This window comes from Chanos chanos, chromosome 12 (assembly GCF_902362185.1).
Source record: "Chanos chanos chromosome 12, fChaCha1.1, whole genome shotgun sequence".
Lineage (NCBI taxonomy): Eukaryota > Metazoa > Chordata > Actinopteri > Gonorynchiformes > Chanidae > Chanos > Chanos chanos.
The window spans coordinates 8,604,475-8,620,376 of NC_044506.1; the positions used below are offsets into that span (position 1 = coordinate 8,604,475).

Genomic DNA, 15,902 nt, shown 5'->3' on the forward strand with positions numbered 1-15,902 from the left:
AGACTGTTCTGGAAGCTTGTGGTAGTCCAAAGTCCCGTTAAAACACTGATGCATGTTGGCGTTCCCATTATTTTGGCAGTTACCTGTCCATAAAGGGCACACTTTTATGATTTTCCTTCAAACTGAATATACTTTGGAATGGTAAATGCTCCTAATTTCATAATGAGAGGCATAATAGATAATAAAGTCAAGCCAGAAGAACAATCTCTTTTAATTATGTGTAGTTATAAACATTTATCTATTTACTTATAACTGCATTTTTAATCGTTTTATGTATACAAATCATCACCTAAAGACACTGAATAATCCATGTTTGGCATTTTAGGTTTGTCTAAACAAAAACAGACAAGCAAACACACAAACAACACAAATAAAGATCTTCCATTGTTTAATTCTCTGGAATGAGTCAACATTCCCTGAAACGGACAGGACAAGCAGGACAACCATTACAACAACAAAAAAATGAAGCCAGGTGCATACAGTCTGGAGAACAAAAAAATCTCTACCTCTCCTCTACAAAACACATCATGAGTCCCTTAAACTCAGCCATGGTATACCAACTGAGAACAAAACCCAGTTTGGGGGCGGGGGGGGGGGGGGGGGGGGGGGGGCATCAAAGAATAACAGCGGTTTGATGAGTATTGCAAATGTCACATTGACAACCAAAAGCCCAATTCAATGTCACAGGGCCAATTATCTGCAGCTGTAGGAGTAGGTTTTACAGGTTTTCACAAACAGTATTTACAGAGAAACTGAAATCAAAAATATTTCATAAAAGTGCCTCAAAACCATCAGTCACATGGGTTGGATCTGATCTTCAGTAACACAGTTTCTTTGACTCATTTGAGAATACAGTGCCAAGTGAAAGAGACACATTCTTGGACCTTCAGTAACAAGGTCGTGTTTTATGGACAGTTTACAAATGAAAGTATGGAATATGACATATAAGAAACACACCCAAAACACGCAACTGATACCAAAGGTTTGTCAAAAGTGCCCATCATACACATTTTGAGGTAAATCTTGATTAAAACCATCCAAAGAATTCCACTAGAAGTCAATCTTCATTCCATGCAGACAGACTGACAGACAAACACACATATACACACAGACTCATAAAGAAAAAGAAAAAAAACACTTGGCTTTGTATTTAACAGCAAAAAAAAAAAAAAAAGTTTGGTCATACTTTCAAAAAACAGACTTAGCAACCGAGCGTGGCTCATTGATTCCAAACTTATATTAACCGGGGGAGAAAATGATCGATCCAAAAAAAAACAAAAAAAAAAAAAGGAAGAAGGGGAAGAAACACTACTCAGGCAGAAGAGCAATTATTCTTCCATTTGTCTGAGTCAGAGTTCATCTTTTTCCAGTTCAGGACATTTTCTCAAACACAAACACCAGGTATATGCCTAGAGAACCAAGTGGAGGGGAAAACAACAGCATATTAGATTTTGACTCAGTACACTGAACAGAAGAATGTCTAAGACTTTGACTCGGTAAACATTCCAAATCTGTACTAGCAGACTTTAAAATTGATTTTATGGTCATCAAACAAACAAACCCTTTTATGGTCATCAAACAAACAAACCCTTTTATGGTCATCAAACAAACAAACCCTTTTATGGTCATCAAACAAACAAACCCTTAAACTTCAACCTGAGGATGAACGCCTTTATGTGTTGGTCAAGAATTTTAAGCCAGAAGATGGTTGGAATTAATCAAAAATGTCTCTTGATATCCCTGGCTGGAACCAATTTAAATGACCTAGGGTAACCATTTTTTGTTTGTTTGTCTTCTTATTTCAATACGGTAGAAAATACATATTAAATTGGAAGAAAAAAAGAAAGAAGATCTAGAGTAGCATACATTCCCTCTATTAACTTGAACATTTTTGTTGGTTAAAATTTCACATCAAGGTTGGTTTCTGTGTTTCGCTTGTGTTAGTGCGGCGTGTAAGCTCTTAGGAGAAACTGGACAAACTTAACAAATATATAAAACATCTGAAAGCAAAAAGCCAGATCGCTCTGGCAGGGTCACTGGTGAATGACTAATGCCACAGTCAATACATCGTGGTATATTCTTCTTTTGTTTGCTATGGATGCATTCTGCCACACTGTCAAAAGGACCCAGCAGACGTCTGAAAACATTTGAAGGCCTTTCGCCTAACTGCTTGAAAGAAGCAAGTTTAGAAAAATTCTTATAAAGTATTTTGAGGTTTTAGGAAGAAACTGCCAGCCTTTGTCAGTGAATCATATTTCAACATAATTTGATATATCAATCTGTCTAACACATCAGCTCCATGTTCTTCTGTTTCTGGACTGTGTTTAAGGCCACAGTAAGACCTTTCTATTATCTGGTTCTATATTTATTTCCATGAAATTTCCATGTCTCTGCAGAGACACATGGCCTGAATGCCAATTATATCACACTATGACTACTGTCACTTTCAACGAAAATGTTTTTTTTTTTCCTTTGGGCACGTCAAGTGTAATTGAATTGGTCTGTGTCAAGCGTGTTTGAGTATTTTAAACATGTATGACTGTCATACGTGTGTTTCATAATGTTCATTCCTCTAATCCCTGTTAGACATGGTTATAGAGGGTAGTTACAGGGTAAGACTAACATACATAATACATAATGCCAAATATTTCTCCAAATTAGCTTCTGACGTAACACGCGGGGCATGAAGATACAGTAATATACTCTGGTCATTTATACAGAATTTAATTATGCAAAAAAATTCCTCTTTAATAACCTCATAAAAATCTCATAATAGCAACTGCGGTGATATAACTGTCCCACTTGACTCAAGTGCAATTTTGCGTATGTTTTTCACAGTTTTCCCAGTAAAACCAGTAATGAAATAATTAAATTATGTGAAGGCGCTGTTTTCTCAGTAAATATCGACAAAAACAGGGGTTTATTTCAAGCCAACCCATGCACGGATTGGATCATAAAAAATTCATTAAGCCTACGTACTTGTCGCTTCCCATTCGGACTTGCTTAAGGTACCCTGTTGAAAGACACACGAAGGCATACATTAAAACAGTTTCTCAGTTTAAAAAATAAGGTAATAAAAAAAACAAAAAACAAAAATCAGAGTCTGAAAGTGCGACAAACTCCCTCACCAGTGGGAGTCGAACATCCGCACACTCAGATTTCCCCTTTGCATGTTCGTACTCCTCAGGGTTTTCAGATGCTAATTTGCTCCGATCGTCCGCAGGGTATTGCTAAAACGACAGGAACATAAACAAAGAATTGTTTCGTAAGGTTTGATGCCAAAACGACAAGACCTTACATCCACGGGGGTCGCCGTTCAACAATATGACTATTGAGAAGCGACCTCTCTTTACTTAAAGCTCTTTTACTCAAACAACTGCGGCATCATTGGAGAAATGCAGAAAATGTCGGAATAATTACACTCGTGGCTCAAGGTCAGGAGAGGGGACCTGTGTGTTATTGTGAAACGGAATTGCCTTATTACTGAGTGTCAAGTTAGTTCAGGATAGAAAACAGCATGAGAGTGTCAAAAATGAAATGTGGATTTCTTAGATTGCGATCAGTGTGTGCCTTGGTACCAACTCACGCCGTTTTAAGAGCTTAGCCTGGCAGTGTTGCCGTGGTGATGGAGTTTCAGACACTCCAGGTGCAAGTGTCAATCAAACATACCTCTAATGCCGACATCCTCTGCATGAGCAGCTTATTCTGTTCATTCTTTATCTTTTCTTGGAAAAACTCATAAAATGTCTTCTTATAAACCAACCGCATGTTGTACTTTTTAGCCATCCTGGAGATAAAACATGAAACACATCCTTAACTCTGTGCATGATGGGTTATTAATGAGGAATAATTTGCACATGAAACAGTGCATCCGGATTATTTTTTCATTTAACTTTTTGATCATATGGTTATGCAATGCTTAAGTATGTATATTTTATGATTTTCTTTAGATATCCAGAGGACAGTATCGATATGCTAAGAACTGATCAGCATGTGAGAGGTGGGTAGTAAGACACATGTAAGGCATAGAATTTCATGACGATGGGCGCCATCTGCTGGTCAAGACCAGGCACTGTGGTTTGGGAAAATACAAGACTCCTTTAAGAGTGATAACCAAGGTGAATATGTACTTAAATCATACGTTTGCTAGTCTCATTTTGTTGTTGTTGTTGTTTTTTTTTAATAATATGAAATTTGGCAGAACTTACTCCTCAAACAGTGGAAAATAAACAAGGAACTCTGGTACATTCACCACGCCTTCAAGATTGAAGTCATACTGGCAGCCGAAGAGTGGATATTCCCCCTTCTTTTGAAAGGTGACGCTGTAAACTTCATTCCCAAAACTGTTGGAATCAGACAACTCCAGACGCTTTCTAGAAAAGATAAAACATATCTAACATCAGGACAATATTATTTAATACCAAACAAGATCTGAGGTATGGTCATAATTCTTTTTTTTAGGAAACCAATTCAGAACCTATTCAGTTTTTACTTGAATTGTACTTTTTACAATAGACACTTGTCACTAATTCTTATTGTGTCTAGAAGCAGCATGGAAAGAAAAAAAACTGCTACACTAAGTTTACATGTATGTGTAAAAATGTTAGCAAGACTTATCGTGCATGCTTATACACGTATAAATGAATGAATCTATCTATGTGAAAGAGTATAAGTGTGAACGCAAAGGTGCACATGTCCGCCTCTGAGTGTCTGCATGTGTGCGTGTGTGTGTGGGGGTTCTTACACCAGCTCATAGGCATCAGGTGTGGTGCCAATGAAAAAGCCCCCAGGTCTGAGTCTCTCACAGGCGTTTCTCAGCATGGTGTCTGCCTGTTCATGACTCTCAAACGAGTAGTGATAGACAAACTGACAGCTACACACGTCAAACTTCATCTCAGCGTCCTTCAGTTTGTCTGACAGCAGCTCCTGAAAGCGCGCACGCACACACACACACACACACACACACACACACAAATACATCTCCTGTTATTATTTACACCTAATAAAGACTGTTTCTCTCCAGAGACTTCTCCCAAGCCGTCTTCTCTCTCACCTGTCAAACACAGGTTAAAAGAGGTTTCTATAAATAACCGCTCCTCTGTTTTGTTTTGTTTTGTTTTACTGAACAGGAGTCGATTCCCACAGCTTGAACCAGCCGCCAACAGCCAGTCAACGATGAATTCTCCTATACTTTTTTCATGCTAATTTAAAACATGTAACACACGCATTGGTTGAATTATCTGAAGAGTAAAAGGTTAAGTACCTTTGTGCAGTCAGCAGTGATGAATTCAGCAGAGAATATACGTTCATTAGGGTGGCATTTTCTTTTCATGTCGTTGTAACGCTGTTGGCACTGCTCAACTGACACGGCTGCAATGTCTGTCAACACACATGTGCATCTATTATAATAATTATATATACATACATGCCTACACACACACACACACACACACACATATATATACATAGATAGATAGACCTGTTAAGTTAAACACTGAGAAATCACAGTCCAACACTCAAAGCAATGTGACAGTCATTCCCATCTGCAACATGAGTGGCAGCAACTTGGAGGCAAGAGAAAACAGCCCGTTAATTACTGAACTTTTGACTCTCTTCTCGAGTATAACAGGAAGACACAACCACAGTCTGGAAAAACCACTGTTTAAAGGCTCCCAATTCACAGTTTCATTATGGTGTGCCCTTGAAAACGATAGTCAAGTTAGATATTAGTTTTGAGACGTGAAAACTCTAAGGGTTAACAGACTATAGGTCTCTCTGGATGAGAGCATCCACTAAAAAAATAATTGAATCCTGCTTGAATAATCATGTCTGGGAACAAGGAGAGGATAGACAGCCAACAGACATCGAATAGAACTGGAAATTTTGAGTGGGTACGTGTGAGTCTAAGAAAGAAAAGAGATGTACAGTGATTTCTTATAAAACAGCCCTTACAAGGACAAACAATCCACTTTAACAAAATAGCTATGTCTGAGAATGTAGTCATAACCTGAGGAGGAAAAAAAAAAAAGTAAAAAAAGAGTCCAACTATGAAATCTAACATCAGCAATGCCGCGGAACAAATTCCAACGCTGCAGCTTAACGCAGTACCATATGCCAGGGTAATCACCAAATGAGGGTGAATGGGCTGTAACCTCCATGCAAAAATGTGCACAACTAACACTCTGGAGTCTTGAGAATTAAATACAAAGACCCCACACGCTAGAGCAACAAACTTTCAACTTCAAACAAAAAAAAGAATTTACAAGATACAAAGAAAACCTATGAAGCGGTAATTGCGGTTATGTGAATTGATCGAGAAAAAAAAAAATAAAAAATTACAGGCTTACCCGCGCACACCAATCTGCTGATGTGGCCTTTTCTCCATTTCAGCAAATCTCCTCCTTTTCCACAGCCCAGATCCAGCACACACACATCTCTCCGTTCCTGCCTGACTTGCTCCAAGATCTCCCCTGAAGGAGATCATACACACGCAGCTTAGAAGCACACACAGACACACACACATACGCTGACAACTGATTTGCTTCTAAAAATCACACATAAAAAATGAACAACCCAAAGCAGAACTGATCCATACAACTTTCAACAAAGCCCTACCGCTAGACCTGATAGGTCTAAAAAGGCACCAGTAACAGGGTAATTATGCTCTATTATGGTGAGTCCAATTTTATGTCAAATGGTTTCCAGTTTATTTGCATGGAAGACTTGGGATAGACTGATATCTTGTTCCACATTTTATAATTCACATCAAGCAATGTTTTCGAGGCGTGAGAGCGATGCCCATGGATCTCACCAATGAGAATGCTTTTAAGCCAGTTGTTGAAGTTCCGCATGTGGAGTATTCTGCTTTTGTTGCGCTCTTCTAGGCCGCACTCTTGTAAAGTGTTGTAATGCGACGCAACCTTCTGGCTGTGTCGTTCCTCTGTGAGCTGCATATGAGAAGAGAGAAGTATATTCCAATAATTTTGACAAGTTAAATTTGAACTTATCAACAATGGAAAGAGGTTAAGGTTGGGAATTTCTTACCGGTGACAAAGACAACAGCAAGTCTCTAAAAACACTCAAAATACCACTGTATTTCTCACCTGTAATTTTCTGGGACATGAATCTTCATCTTCCTCATCATATTTTCTCTTCAGTGTAGACGTGTGACCCTCCATGTCGGACACTGGGTTGGGTGAACCTATGAAGGGTGGTGATGTTGAGACATGACGTAACTGAACATCTATCTTACAGTTCTTACCGTAAGCACGGACTCTTTCTATTTCCAAATTCAAGTAATATATCCAGATACAAAAATGATTGTGTGTTCACACTTTTGGGCTAAATCAAATGGTTTAACTTAGCAGGCTGTAAACCTTTATAACAGGGGAATTCTGTCATAGTTCGGGGTCGCTTAGATACGCACTTCTATAACTTGATCTGTTAACTGCAGGTCACTTTTGGCGTTACTGAACAGTTACGTGTGCAATTACAGATATTACAAATTTCAGCTGCGCTGGTTTTACGTTATCGGACTTACATTATCGACTTATCACGTTAACAAAAGCGGAACAGAGTTTATTATGTTTGGTGTAACCAGCAACTGACGTATGTTTCAGTTGGGCACAACGAACACACAAAACCATAGAAATGCTGGATAAAAAAAATCAGATCGATAAACACATTTTCAGCATTTAACCAAAGGACAAAGATCTAACATTTCTCGAATGAATTACTGCACTATAATTCTCTGAAACACGACTCACTTGAGTTTTCCGCCATCATGTATAGAACACATTTAGTATTTCTCGCCGGCGTTTTACAGTTTTTCGAACGCTACAAAGTCTTCTGTCCCCCCCTATAGGCTTGGAGAGCGTAGGACATGTTATGTCCCACAGTTGTGTCTGAAGACACAGACTAGATATTTTATTAGTTGTAAATATGTGGTTTCTTAAATCAAGAATAATCGCTTTTATATCTATATAAATATATATGAGAAATTTATTTCGCATATTCGATCTGAAGCAGGAACTACATAGATTTTAGAATTTTTTGCTTTCATCACAGTCATAATAACATTTGCTAAAGGTAAATTTTAATTTAGTTTCATGGAACTTTCTGGCCCAGAATCAGCTTTTCTGTCCATTTTCTGTTATACCTTCAGCGTAAGCAAAGAACCAAAACTGGCCCTAGGCCTCATATTGCGGTATAATGTCGTCTGCATGCTCGGTCGATAGGAACTCTGGGATATGATGTTTATAATTGGCAAAAGATTACGTGACTACACCCATTTTCTGAGATTCTTACTACATTTCCCATCGTGCATAACGGGCACCGTCTGCATGTGTAATATACGTGCGTCCTGCGAAGATATTTCTGAATGACAGAAGGGACATGGCTAGAATTCATATTTCAAGATGATTTGGAGGAAACTCAGCCCCATCATGTTGGACTCTTCTACCCATGTACGTGCTTTCATTGAATTAAAGAAACTTTGGGCTGTTCAAACTGAATAATGCTAACTCGGTAATGTAGAAGTGACAGCGTCTACTTGGACGTGAGGTAGATGAAATTTGGCCGGTGCCCAGTGGGCCGTATAACTTAGATAAATTGGCAACAGTACCTCAGTTTATCAGTAACTGTATCCTAGATGCTGACCTGTAGATTGTTATGAACAGCTGTTTGGCTATCATCTTGTTTTTCGTAAGCTAATTTAATGTATAGGCTTAGTTGGGGAGGTTAAGGATTTTTTGATTGGTCATTATTTCAGAGCGCAGTCGTTTCTTACTCAGCACCATCTCGTTTCAGATTCTATGTGAACATAACCGACTTGTTATTGTAATAAAACGGTTGAGAAAACTTATGATTTTGTTTCTGATCTTGACAGTATTCCCTAAAACGCCGTGCTACTCAACAAGACCTAAATTGACCTATTGGTGATATCACGTATTACTAGCAGGGCTCAGAGCGCGGTGAACCGTAGGCTGATTCTTTTCAAACTTTCTCTATAAGACTGAACGTTCAAGGTCCGACCTTCTATACACTAGAATGTGTCGTGTTTATCCTGTTTTTATATGTAATTCAAATGAAACCGAAGATGGCAATCCTGGCATTCAAATCTACATGACTGTGATATCATCTATTGTTAATGCAAATTACTTTCAGATGTAACTGTCACATTGTCCTGCTGTGCACCTACCCTCTAGTGACAGAAAGTGGACGAGCTAGCCAGTGAGACATGCAGCGGTTCCTGTTCAGTGGAGCCTTCCGACAGGCTGCCAGCCCCCTGTCCCTTCTCTCTGGGCCCTCGACCTCGGAGACCCTGAAAAACGGAGGTGCCCGCCGCCTTGTAAAATTTAGCCCCAACCCTCGATGGGTCCGTACATCCACTGCAGCCTTGTCACCAACTTCCCAGAAGAGTGACACTGGAGATGTTTCCCAGCAAGATTCCGGTGATGTGGACCCCCTTCAAGATAAATCTATGGGCCTGTTCCAAAGGTTTAAGAAGACCTTTAAACAGTATGGCAAAGTTATGATACCCGTTCACTTAGTGACCTCCACAGTTTGGTTTGGCACGTTCTACTATGGCGCTATGAAGTAAGTTAAAGCTTCTCACTGGGGTCGAGATGGTTTGCTGTGATTTATGTTTTTGTTTTTGTTTGTGTGTTTGTTTTTATAGGACAGTCTGTGATGGCCCTTTAGACGAAATCAAAGTTTATCCTCTGGATAGAGAGATTTTCTTAATTCTGTTTGTTAGCTTGAGTCATGTCTCTGAAATGTTCCTCCCTTCGCTAAGCTGTTTACCACACTCTCAGAGGGCATAAGGCTGTAATTGGCTTTTTGCTCAGTCATCTCATGCATGCCTGGTGAGATGAGGTAACTGGCACACCGGGGAGAGTTTGCTTGGCAAATATGTCTGGCTTAAATCTGGAGCAGACAAGCCTGAGAGACATCATCGTCTGGAAATGTTGGGGGAGAAAAATGCCCTTAGGATGACACTGCAGAGTTGGATATTCGTTTTTTTTTTTTTTAAACAGACATAAGCACAGGATTTTTGTTTTTGATAAGCAGTTCTTGTGTTGATACGATAAAGATATTGTAAAGAATATTAAACCAGTGATTTGTTTATTATGTCCTCAGGGGAGTGAACCTAGTACCGTTTCTCGAGTTTGTTGGATTTCCTGACAAAATCGTTAAGCTTCTGGAGAATTCCCAGGGTGGTTATGCATTGACTGCTTATGCTATGTATAAGGTAAGAATACTAAGAAGTCCGAACAATATTTTATGATTAAAGTAGATGCAATGATTTTTACTCACCGTATGTTTGCATCATCACTCACATTGCAGCTGCTTAAACTCATTCAGTACCCGTAAAAATGAAGCTTTAGGTAGTCGTTTAATGCCTATACCAAACGCATACGTATACCGTGAATTGGATTTTTACCCAAGGTTATTATCCTTTGTCCTGAAGATTGCCACTCCAGCTAGGTACACGGTTACCTTAGGTGGAACGTCGCTGTCGGTGAAATACCTGAGGAAACATGGTTACATGTCTACCCCTCCACCTGTGAAAGAATACCTCCAAGAAAAGATGGAAGAGACAAAAGAGAGGATCTCTGAGAAGATGGAGGAGACGAAGGACCGCTTCTCCGAGAGGATCGAGGAAACTAAAGACAAGTTCACGGAGAAACTGCAAGAAACCAAAGACAAGGTGTCTTTCAGAAAGAAGACCGATTAGAGTTCCTTAAAGAGAGGTTCCTGTTCGGGTAACTTGAGAAGTAGAGGGGCAGTGCACTCGTATAAAGACTTTTGTCATACACCACACCGGAGCAACATTAAAGTTCGCGCATTTTACTCGACAGCGAGTGATATGTCTACATGTATCTGCTATTAATGGAAATGCTGCCTCTTAAACTGATGCAAAATCACCTGTAATCCCACAGTGTCCGTAAAATGAGTTCACATTATTGGTTCACTCTTGAAATTGATGCAGTCTGCTCTTAGGTCGGCCGTGCCTCACCGCTCTGCGGCGTCTTGGGATGAAACGTGTTCCCTGGTCCTTAGGATATGATGCTTCTCTCTTGTTACAAACAAAAATGGCTGTTGTTGAGTGTCATTGAAGTATTTTTGAAATGAATAAGAGGGTTTGTTTTTTTTTGTAAGAGTTTGAGGGATGCATTAAATGTGTCCTGGTTACATGTACAAGGTTGATGTCCATTTGTGTGGCCAGGAGAGGGTTTTTTTTTTGTTGTTTATCTAAAATGCACTAACTGCCCTGACACACACACACACACACACTCATCTCCTTCGTACAAACTTGCCAGACAAATAGATCTAAAGGTCAAACAGTCACAAACTCCACGGAATTAAGTGCTGCTTGTGAGTGAATTAACAGTACAATTTGTGCTGATCAAAATTGTAACCAAGCATAAAATAAAGCCGCTGAGTATCTGCAGAAAAAAAAAACGAAAGAATGAACAATCACGTGTTTCACAACTAAACATTGTGTAGCTATTCAAAATTAGTGAGTAAAATAAGAATAAGATTGCCAAAAACGAAAGAAAGAAAGAAAGAAAGAAAGAAAAAGAAAGAAAAAAAAATCTAAGTTTATGTAAGTTCTCTAATAATTAAACTTACTTGTATTTGTGAAACCATCAACATCACAGCAGTGATGGTCTGCTTGAGTTACTGTAGTCATTAAAATAAAGGCAGGGCCAGGAGATCTTCTCAGGCAGAGAAGCACAACTCCATTCAGATACAACTGATTCAGCTGTTCAAGGCCCTGATGAACTTTTCAGTAGTTGAAGGGCCCAGGATTCGAGTTAAAGAAAACTGCTTCCTAAGGAGTTGCGTGCCCCTGAACATAGACTTTATTATTTGTAAGATCCATTGAGCACAGCATATTAATTAATGTCCTTGTTGTACTTCTTGTTCAAATACTTAACGATGAGAATTTTTTTTGTCAAGCGGAACAATGAAACTGCACTCTTCAAGGTTCCTTGGCTGACTGCAATGTTACTGTAGTAGAGAGCTGGTATAACATTTTTTTTGTGTGTGTGTAAAATGTCAATTATTACCTCGTTTAACTTAAGGGGCTTTTAAAATTGTCTTTCATTTCCAGCATATACAGACTTGTTTCAGTTTTGTTATCTTTCTCGGATTTTTTCTTTGGGAGTGAGTGCACAGTGTTTGAGCTCTGAGGTCTGACAGGTGACGTGGCTTTGATCTAAGGGTGCTTGCCTCATGCCACACGTTGCCATAGCAACACCTGCATAGGTGAATGTGTTCCGTCCAAACAGAATAAAATTATGTGAATCACATAGTGGCCTCCTCTTTCATTCTCAGAATACAGGGCTGAGGCAGAGTGAATGTAATCACTCAGTGAGTGACAAAGTTAGACAACACTGCATACTGAAGGTCATGTCGTTTGCAGAATTTCCAAGATGTCTTTTAAAGAAACTATATCCTGCAAGAATCTATTCCAGCAAGTTTGAATGTACTTTTATTTTTTTGGACTATGCATCAATCACTTTTGGATCACAATCTGAAGTCCAATTCAATTTTTTTTTTTTTTCTCACAGCATTTTTGTAACCATATGAAGTCATTCAGAGCAAAGAAAAGCAAAGCACAAAAGACAGTCATTCTGGAATCATAGTTCTCCCCAACTTTAATCGCTCTCTTTAGCCATTTGATCACAGCGAAAGAACAAGCATTGGCCTGTTTCATGAAGGACTACAACAGTATTTTGAGCAATATTTTTATTGGTTTTTGTTGTTTTTGACTTTTTAAATTCATTTTAGTCACCTTTTCCTGTAAAAGTATTGCAGTAACAGATCTCAGGCTGAAAACCGATGACATCACAATCGCTTAAATAATAATAATAATAATAATAATAATAATAAAGGCATAAGTAAACAGCAGTGTCGTCTCTCTCACTGGGTTCATCTGGTAAAGAAAGCAAAAAAACCCAAACATCTGAAGTACATTTTGGATGATGCAGTTCTGAAGTAAGATCATGATCAAGGCAAAAGTTTAACACACTGCTGTGGTATTTCTGTTCATTTGAATTTTTGATCCACGGAACGAGGAACCGAACTGAGCCATTCAACCAGTCCGTATCATTCAGTTAATGCTAGAAAAGGAGACGGTGCACTAGCGGTCTCTAGAAAACAGACCTTCGATGCAGAACAAGGTTAACAACAGTTATGCTAACGAAATGAAGAATGAGCGTGAACAATCAGTAATTTGCTGTGGGTTATTTGTAATAATTCAGCTGCAAGGATCGTTAACATACCACACACGCATACTTTGATTATGTGCAAAGGAAAACAGAAAAAAATGTTGATTTTTTTTTTCTTTTTTCTCTTTCTTTTTTTTTTTGGAAATGCCTGTACTAAATCCCTTTTATTTCCATCAACGGTTGGGTTACAGTTTCGATATAAACCATCTTCTTTCATGGTGTGATGCAGACCCTGATGAGGCTGGAAAGTTCTTGTTCCATTCCCGTATGTGTCCATTTTTGTTTCCTTTATTATGGTACAATTATTAAAACTCTGTGTTATTTTCTGCACTTGGTCGAGCGTGGTTAATACAAGTCCAAACAGCTAGCAGTCACAACGAAATAAAACAACATGGCAAGCGCTGGCATTGATAAGTATTTCTCTGGAAGTAACAAAAAGCAGCAGCTAGTTATCCCGTGTACAACTGCCTCATATCAGAATATTCGTTCATCACGTTACAGATTTTGCATTTACTGTATACGAAAAAATATAAGAAGTATTTTGTATTATGTGACCATACTGTAGCATTATTTTTGCAAACTTTACTCTGTTTTACAAAAAGACAAAGCACAATTGTAGGCATTCACAAAACTTGATGCCGCCGTGTTAAATTTTCTTTTTAATATTATCTATACATTATATTACAGTATTAACAATGTTCTCTTCTGGTGTCTACCCATTGGGTAGGATATGTGCATAATATATTCAAGTTATATACAGCACCGTACAAATAAACAGAGTCCGACTACTGAAAAAAGCACCATTAAAAGTGAGGCACAACGAAGGTGGGGGCTTTTTGAGTGCAAGTGGGTTCCTATGTCTGCTCAAACATGACCGTTAGGCACCGAATTTGCTCATGTAAATAGGAACATGCAAAACCTCTCAGCTGAAAAACAAACAAACAAACAAACAAAAAAACATAAAAATAGACTTTGTCTGGTATATATAACTATGACAGCAGAACATACAAGCGAAAAGAAAACGGTAAAAAGAGCACAAACAACATCTTCGGCTATTACTAAATAAGGTTTGTAAGAGAATACAGCCATGGAAAAGACAAGTTATGGAAAAGCTGACATAGGCCGACACATCAAACAATGGACAGCAGCAGCAGTAGCAGCGCATAGCAACAGCAGCAATACGGTACGGACCAACTCAAACTGCACGCTCAGAATGAGTGACAGGAAGCAGAGCCAATGAGAGTGGAGTCCATTTAAGAGCAATGCGAGATATTGGTCTGTAAGGATGGGAACAAAATGGCCGGGTTTTTTTTGTTGTTGTTTTGTTCTTTTTGTTTTTACTATAGTGGGGATGATCATACCATTCACTCAATAAAACCTAACTTTTTGGGGAAAGCAACGCAAGTCTATGCCTGAAATCGTTCTGACAAAAAAAATAGAAACCAAAGCTCCCCTTAGATTGGTTACATTAAATAAATACATTATAACAAATAAATAACCTCTGATTTATACAGGTTTCCAACAGACCTTTCCACGAGGAGCACACAGACCAGTGGTCCTCAAAGCAAAAAATCCAAAACAATCAATGTGTCTGAAAGCATTCCAAAATGTGTGTCATGTAGGGAAAACAAACTTGATAAACATAAAATAAACAAATATGTAACCGTCACTCTGCCCGATCATTATCCATTGCTTTCAATAGTCCTGTCAGGTAATTTTTTTTTTAAACAAATTAAATCTAACTAAAAAACATTTTCCAATCTTTATCATATATCAGTTTGATAACGTATAAACGATTTGGATCATTTTGTTCTTTGACATATTTGAGGCTTAAAATGAAGCAAAGCCAATCAAATTGTACTGATCCATCAATGGCAAAATGGCACTGACTATTTGAACTCCAGATGCTGATATGAATGACTATTTTTATGTTTTAAAAAAACAAACAAACAAACACCAAAAAAAAGTAAAACAACCACATACACGGGCCTGTGAGGTCACTAGTTCTGGGAAACAAGGTTCAAGTCTCTTTCGATGAGGCTACATAAAGTGTAGAAAGATGAGAAAGAAGGTAAAAAATATTGGATATGGAATACTCATCAGACAGAACACACTGAAGATTGGGGCAGTTGGAAAAAACAACATTCACCTCTTTTTTTTTTCTTTTTTTTTTTTTTTGGTTGTTACTGAAAAGAAAAACCCGAAACTCTCTTCAAACCAGCAGTGTTGACACACTCTCTCTATGATTCAAACTGCAATAGCGTGGTTGGTGGATGAACATTAGGTAACTGTTCCCATGATCCCTTTGCACTTGGATCCCATGACAACTTTGAGGTGACAGAAGTATAAAGTGCTACTTTGACAGGATGAAAGTGATGTAAATGCGTTTGATCCAGAAAATTCTGTGCCAATATTAGTCACTTGGTCTGTGAGGAAAAAAAAAAAAGTTGAAATGGAATTAGAACTATTTGCTGAATAAGTGCCATCTTACAGTTAAGCCGTGGAGAATTTTAGGCTGGATCAGAGTTCTAGAACCCCCCCCCCCCCACTCCAAAGAGCAAAGCTCTTAAAAACAAGAAAAGTAATAAAAAAAAAAAAAGAGCACTCTCATTGATTAGAATACGGTTGGGGCAGATGGACCAAACTAACTAACTAAAAATA

General features: G+C 38.5%; 2 protein-coding genes across 2 annotated transcripts; one reads left to right on the plus strand and one right to left on the minus strand.

Moving 5' to 3' along the window:
- Positions 1–1,345: 1,345 nt before the first annotated feature.
- Positions 1,346–7,794, minus strand: rnmt (RNA (guanine-7-) methyltransferase). Its single transcript, XM_030789301.1, has 11 exons — positions 7,767–7,794; positions 7,104–7,201; positions 6,812–6,947; positions 6,348–6,470; positions 5,264–5,379; positions 4,745–4,926; positions 4,209–4,373; positions 3,670–3,787; positions 3,129–3,230; positions 2,980–3,013; positions 1,346–1,409 (listed from the first exon to the last, which is right to left on the minus strand). The coding sequence occupies exons 1-11, from the start codon at positions 7,783–7,785 to the stop codon at positions 1,372–1,374; spliced, it is 1,131 nt and encodes a 376-aa protein (XP_030645161.1). The 5' UTR covers positions 7,786–7,794; the 3' UTR covers positions 1,346–1,371.
- A 577-nt stretch (positions 7,795–8,371) lies between these two features.
- fam210aa (family with sequence similarity 210 member Aa) lies at positions 8,372–12,320 on the plus strand. Its single transcript, XM_030789470.1, has 4 exons — positions 8,372–8,465; positions 9,207–9,597; positions 10,141–10,252; positions 10,472–12,320. The coding sequence occupies exons 2-4, from the start codon at positions 9,239–9,241 to the stop codon at positions 10,736–10,738; spliced, it is 738 nt and encodes a 245-aa protein (XP_030645330.1). The 5' UTR covers positions 8,372–8,465; positions 9,207–9,238; the 3' UTR covers positions 10,739–12,320.
- Positions 12,321–15,902: the final 3,582 nt, after the last annotated feature.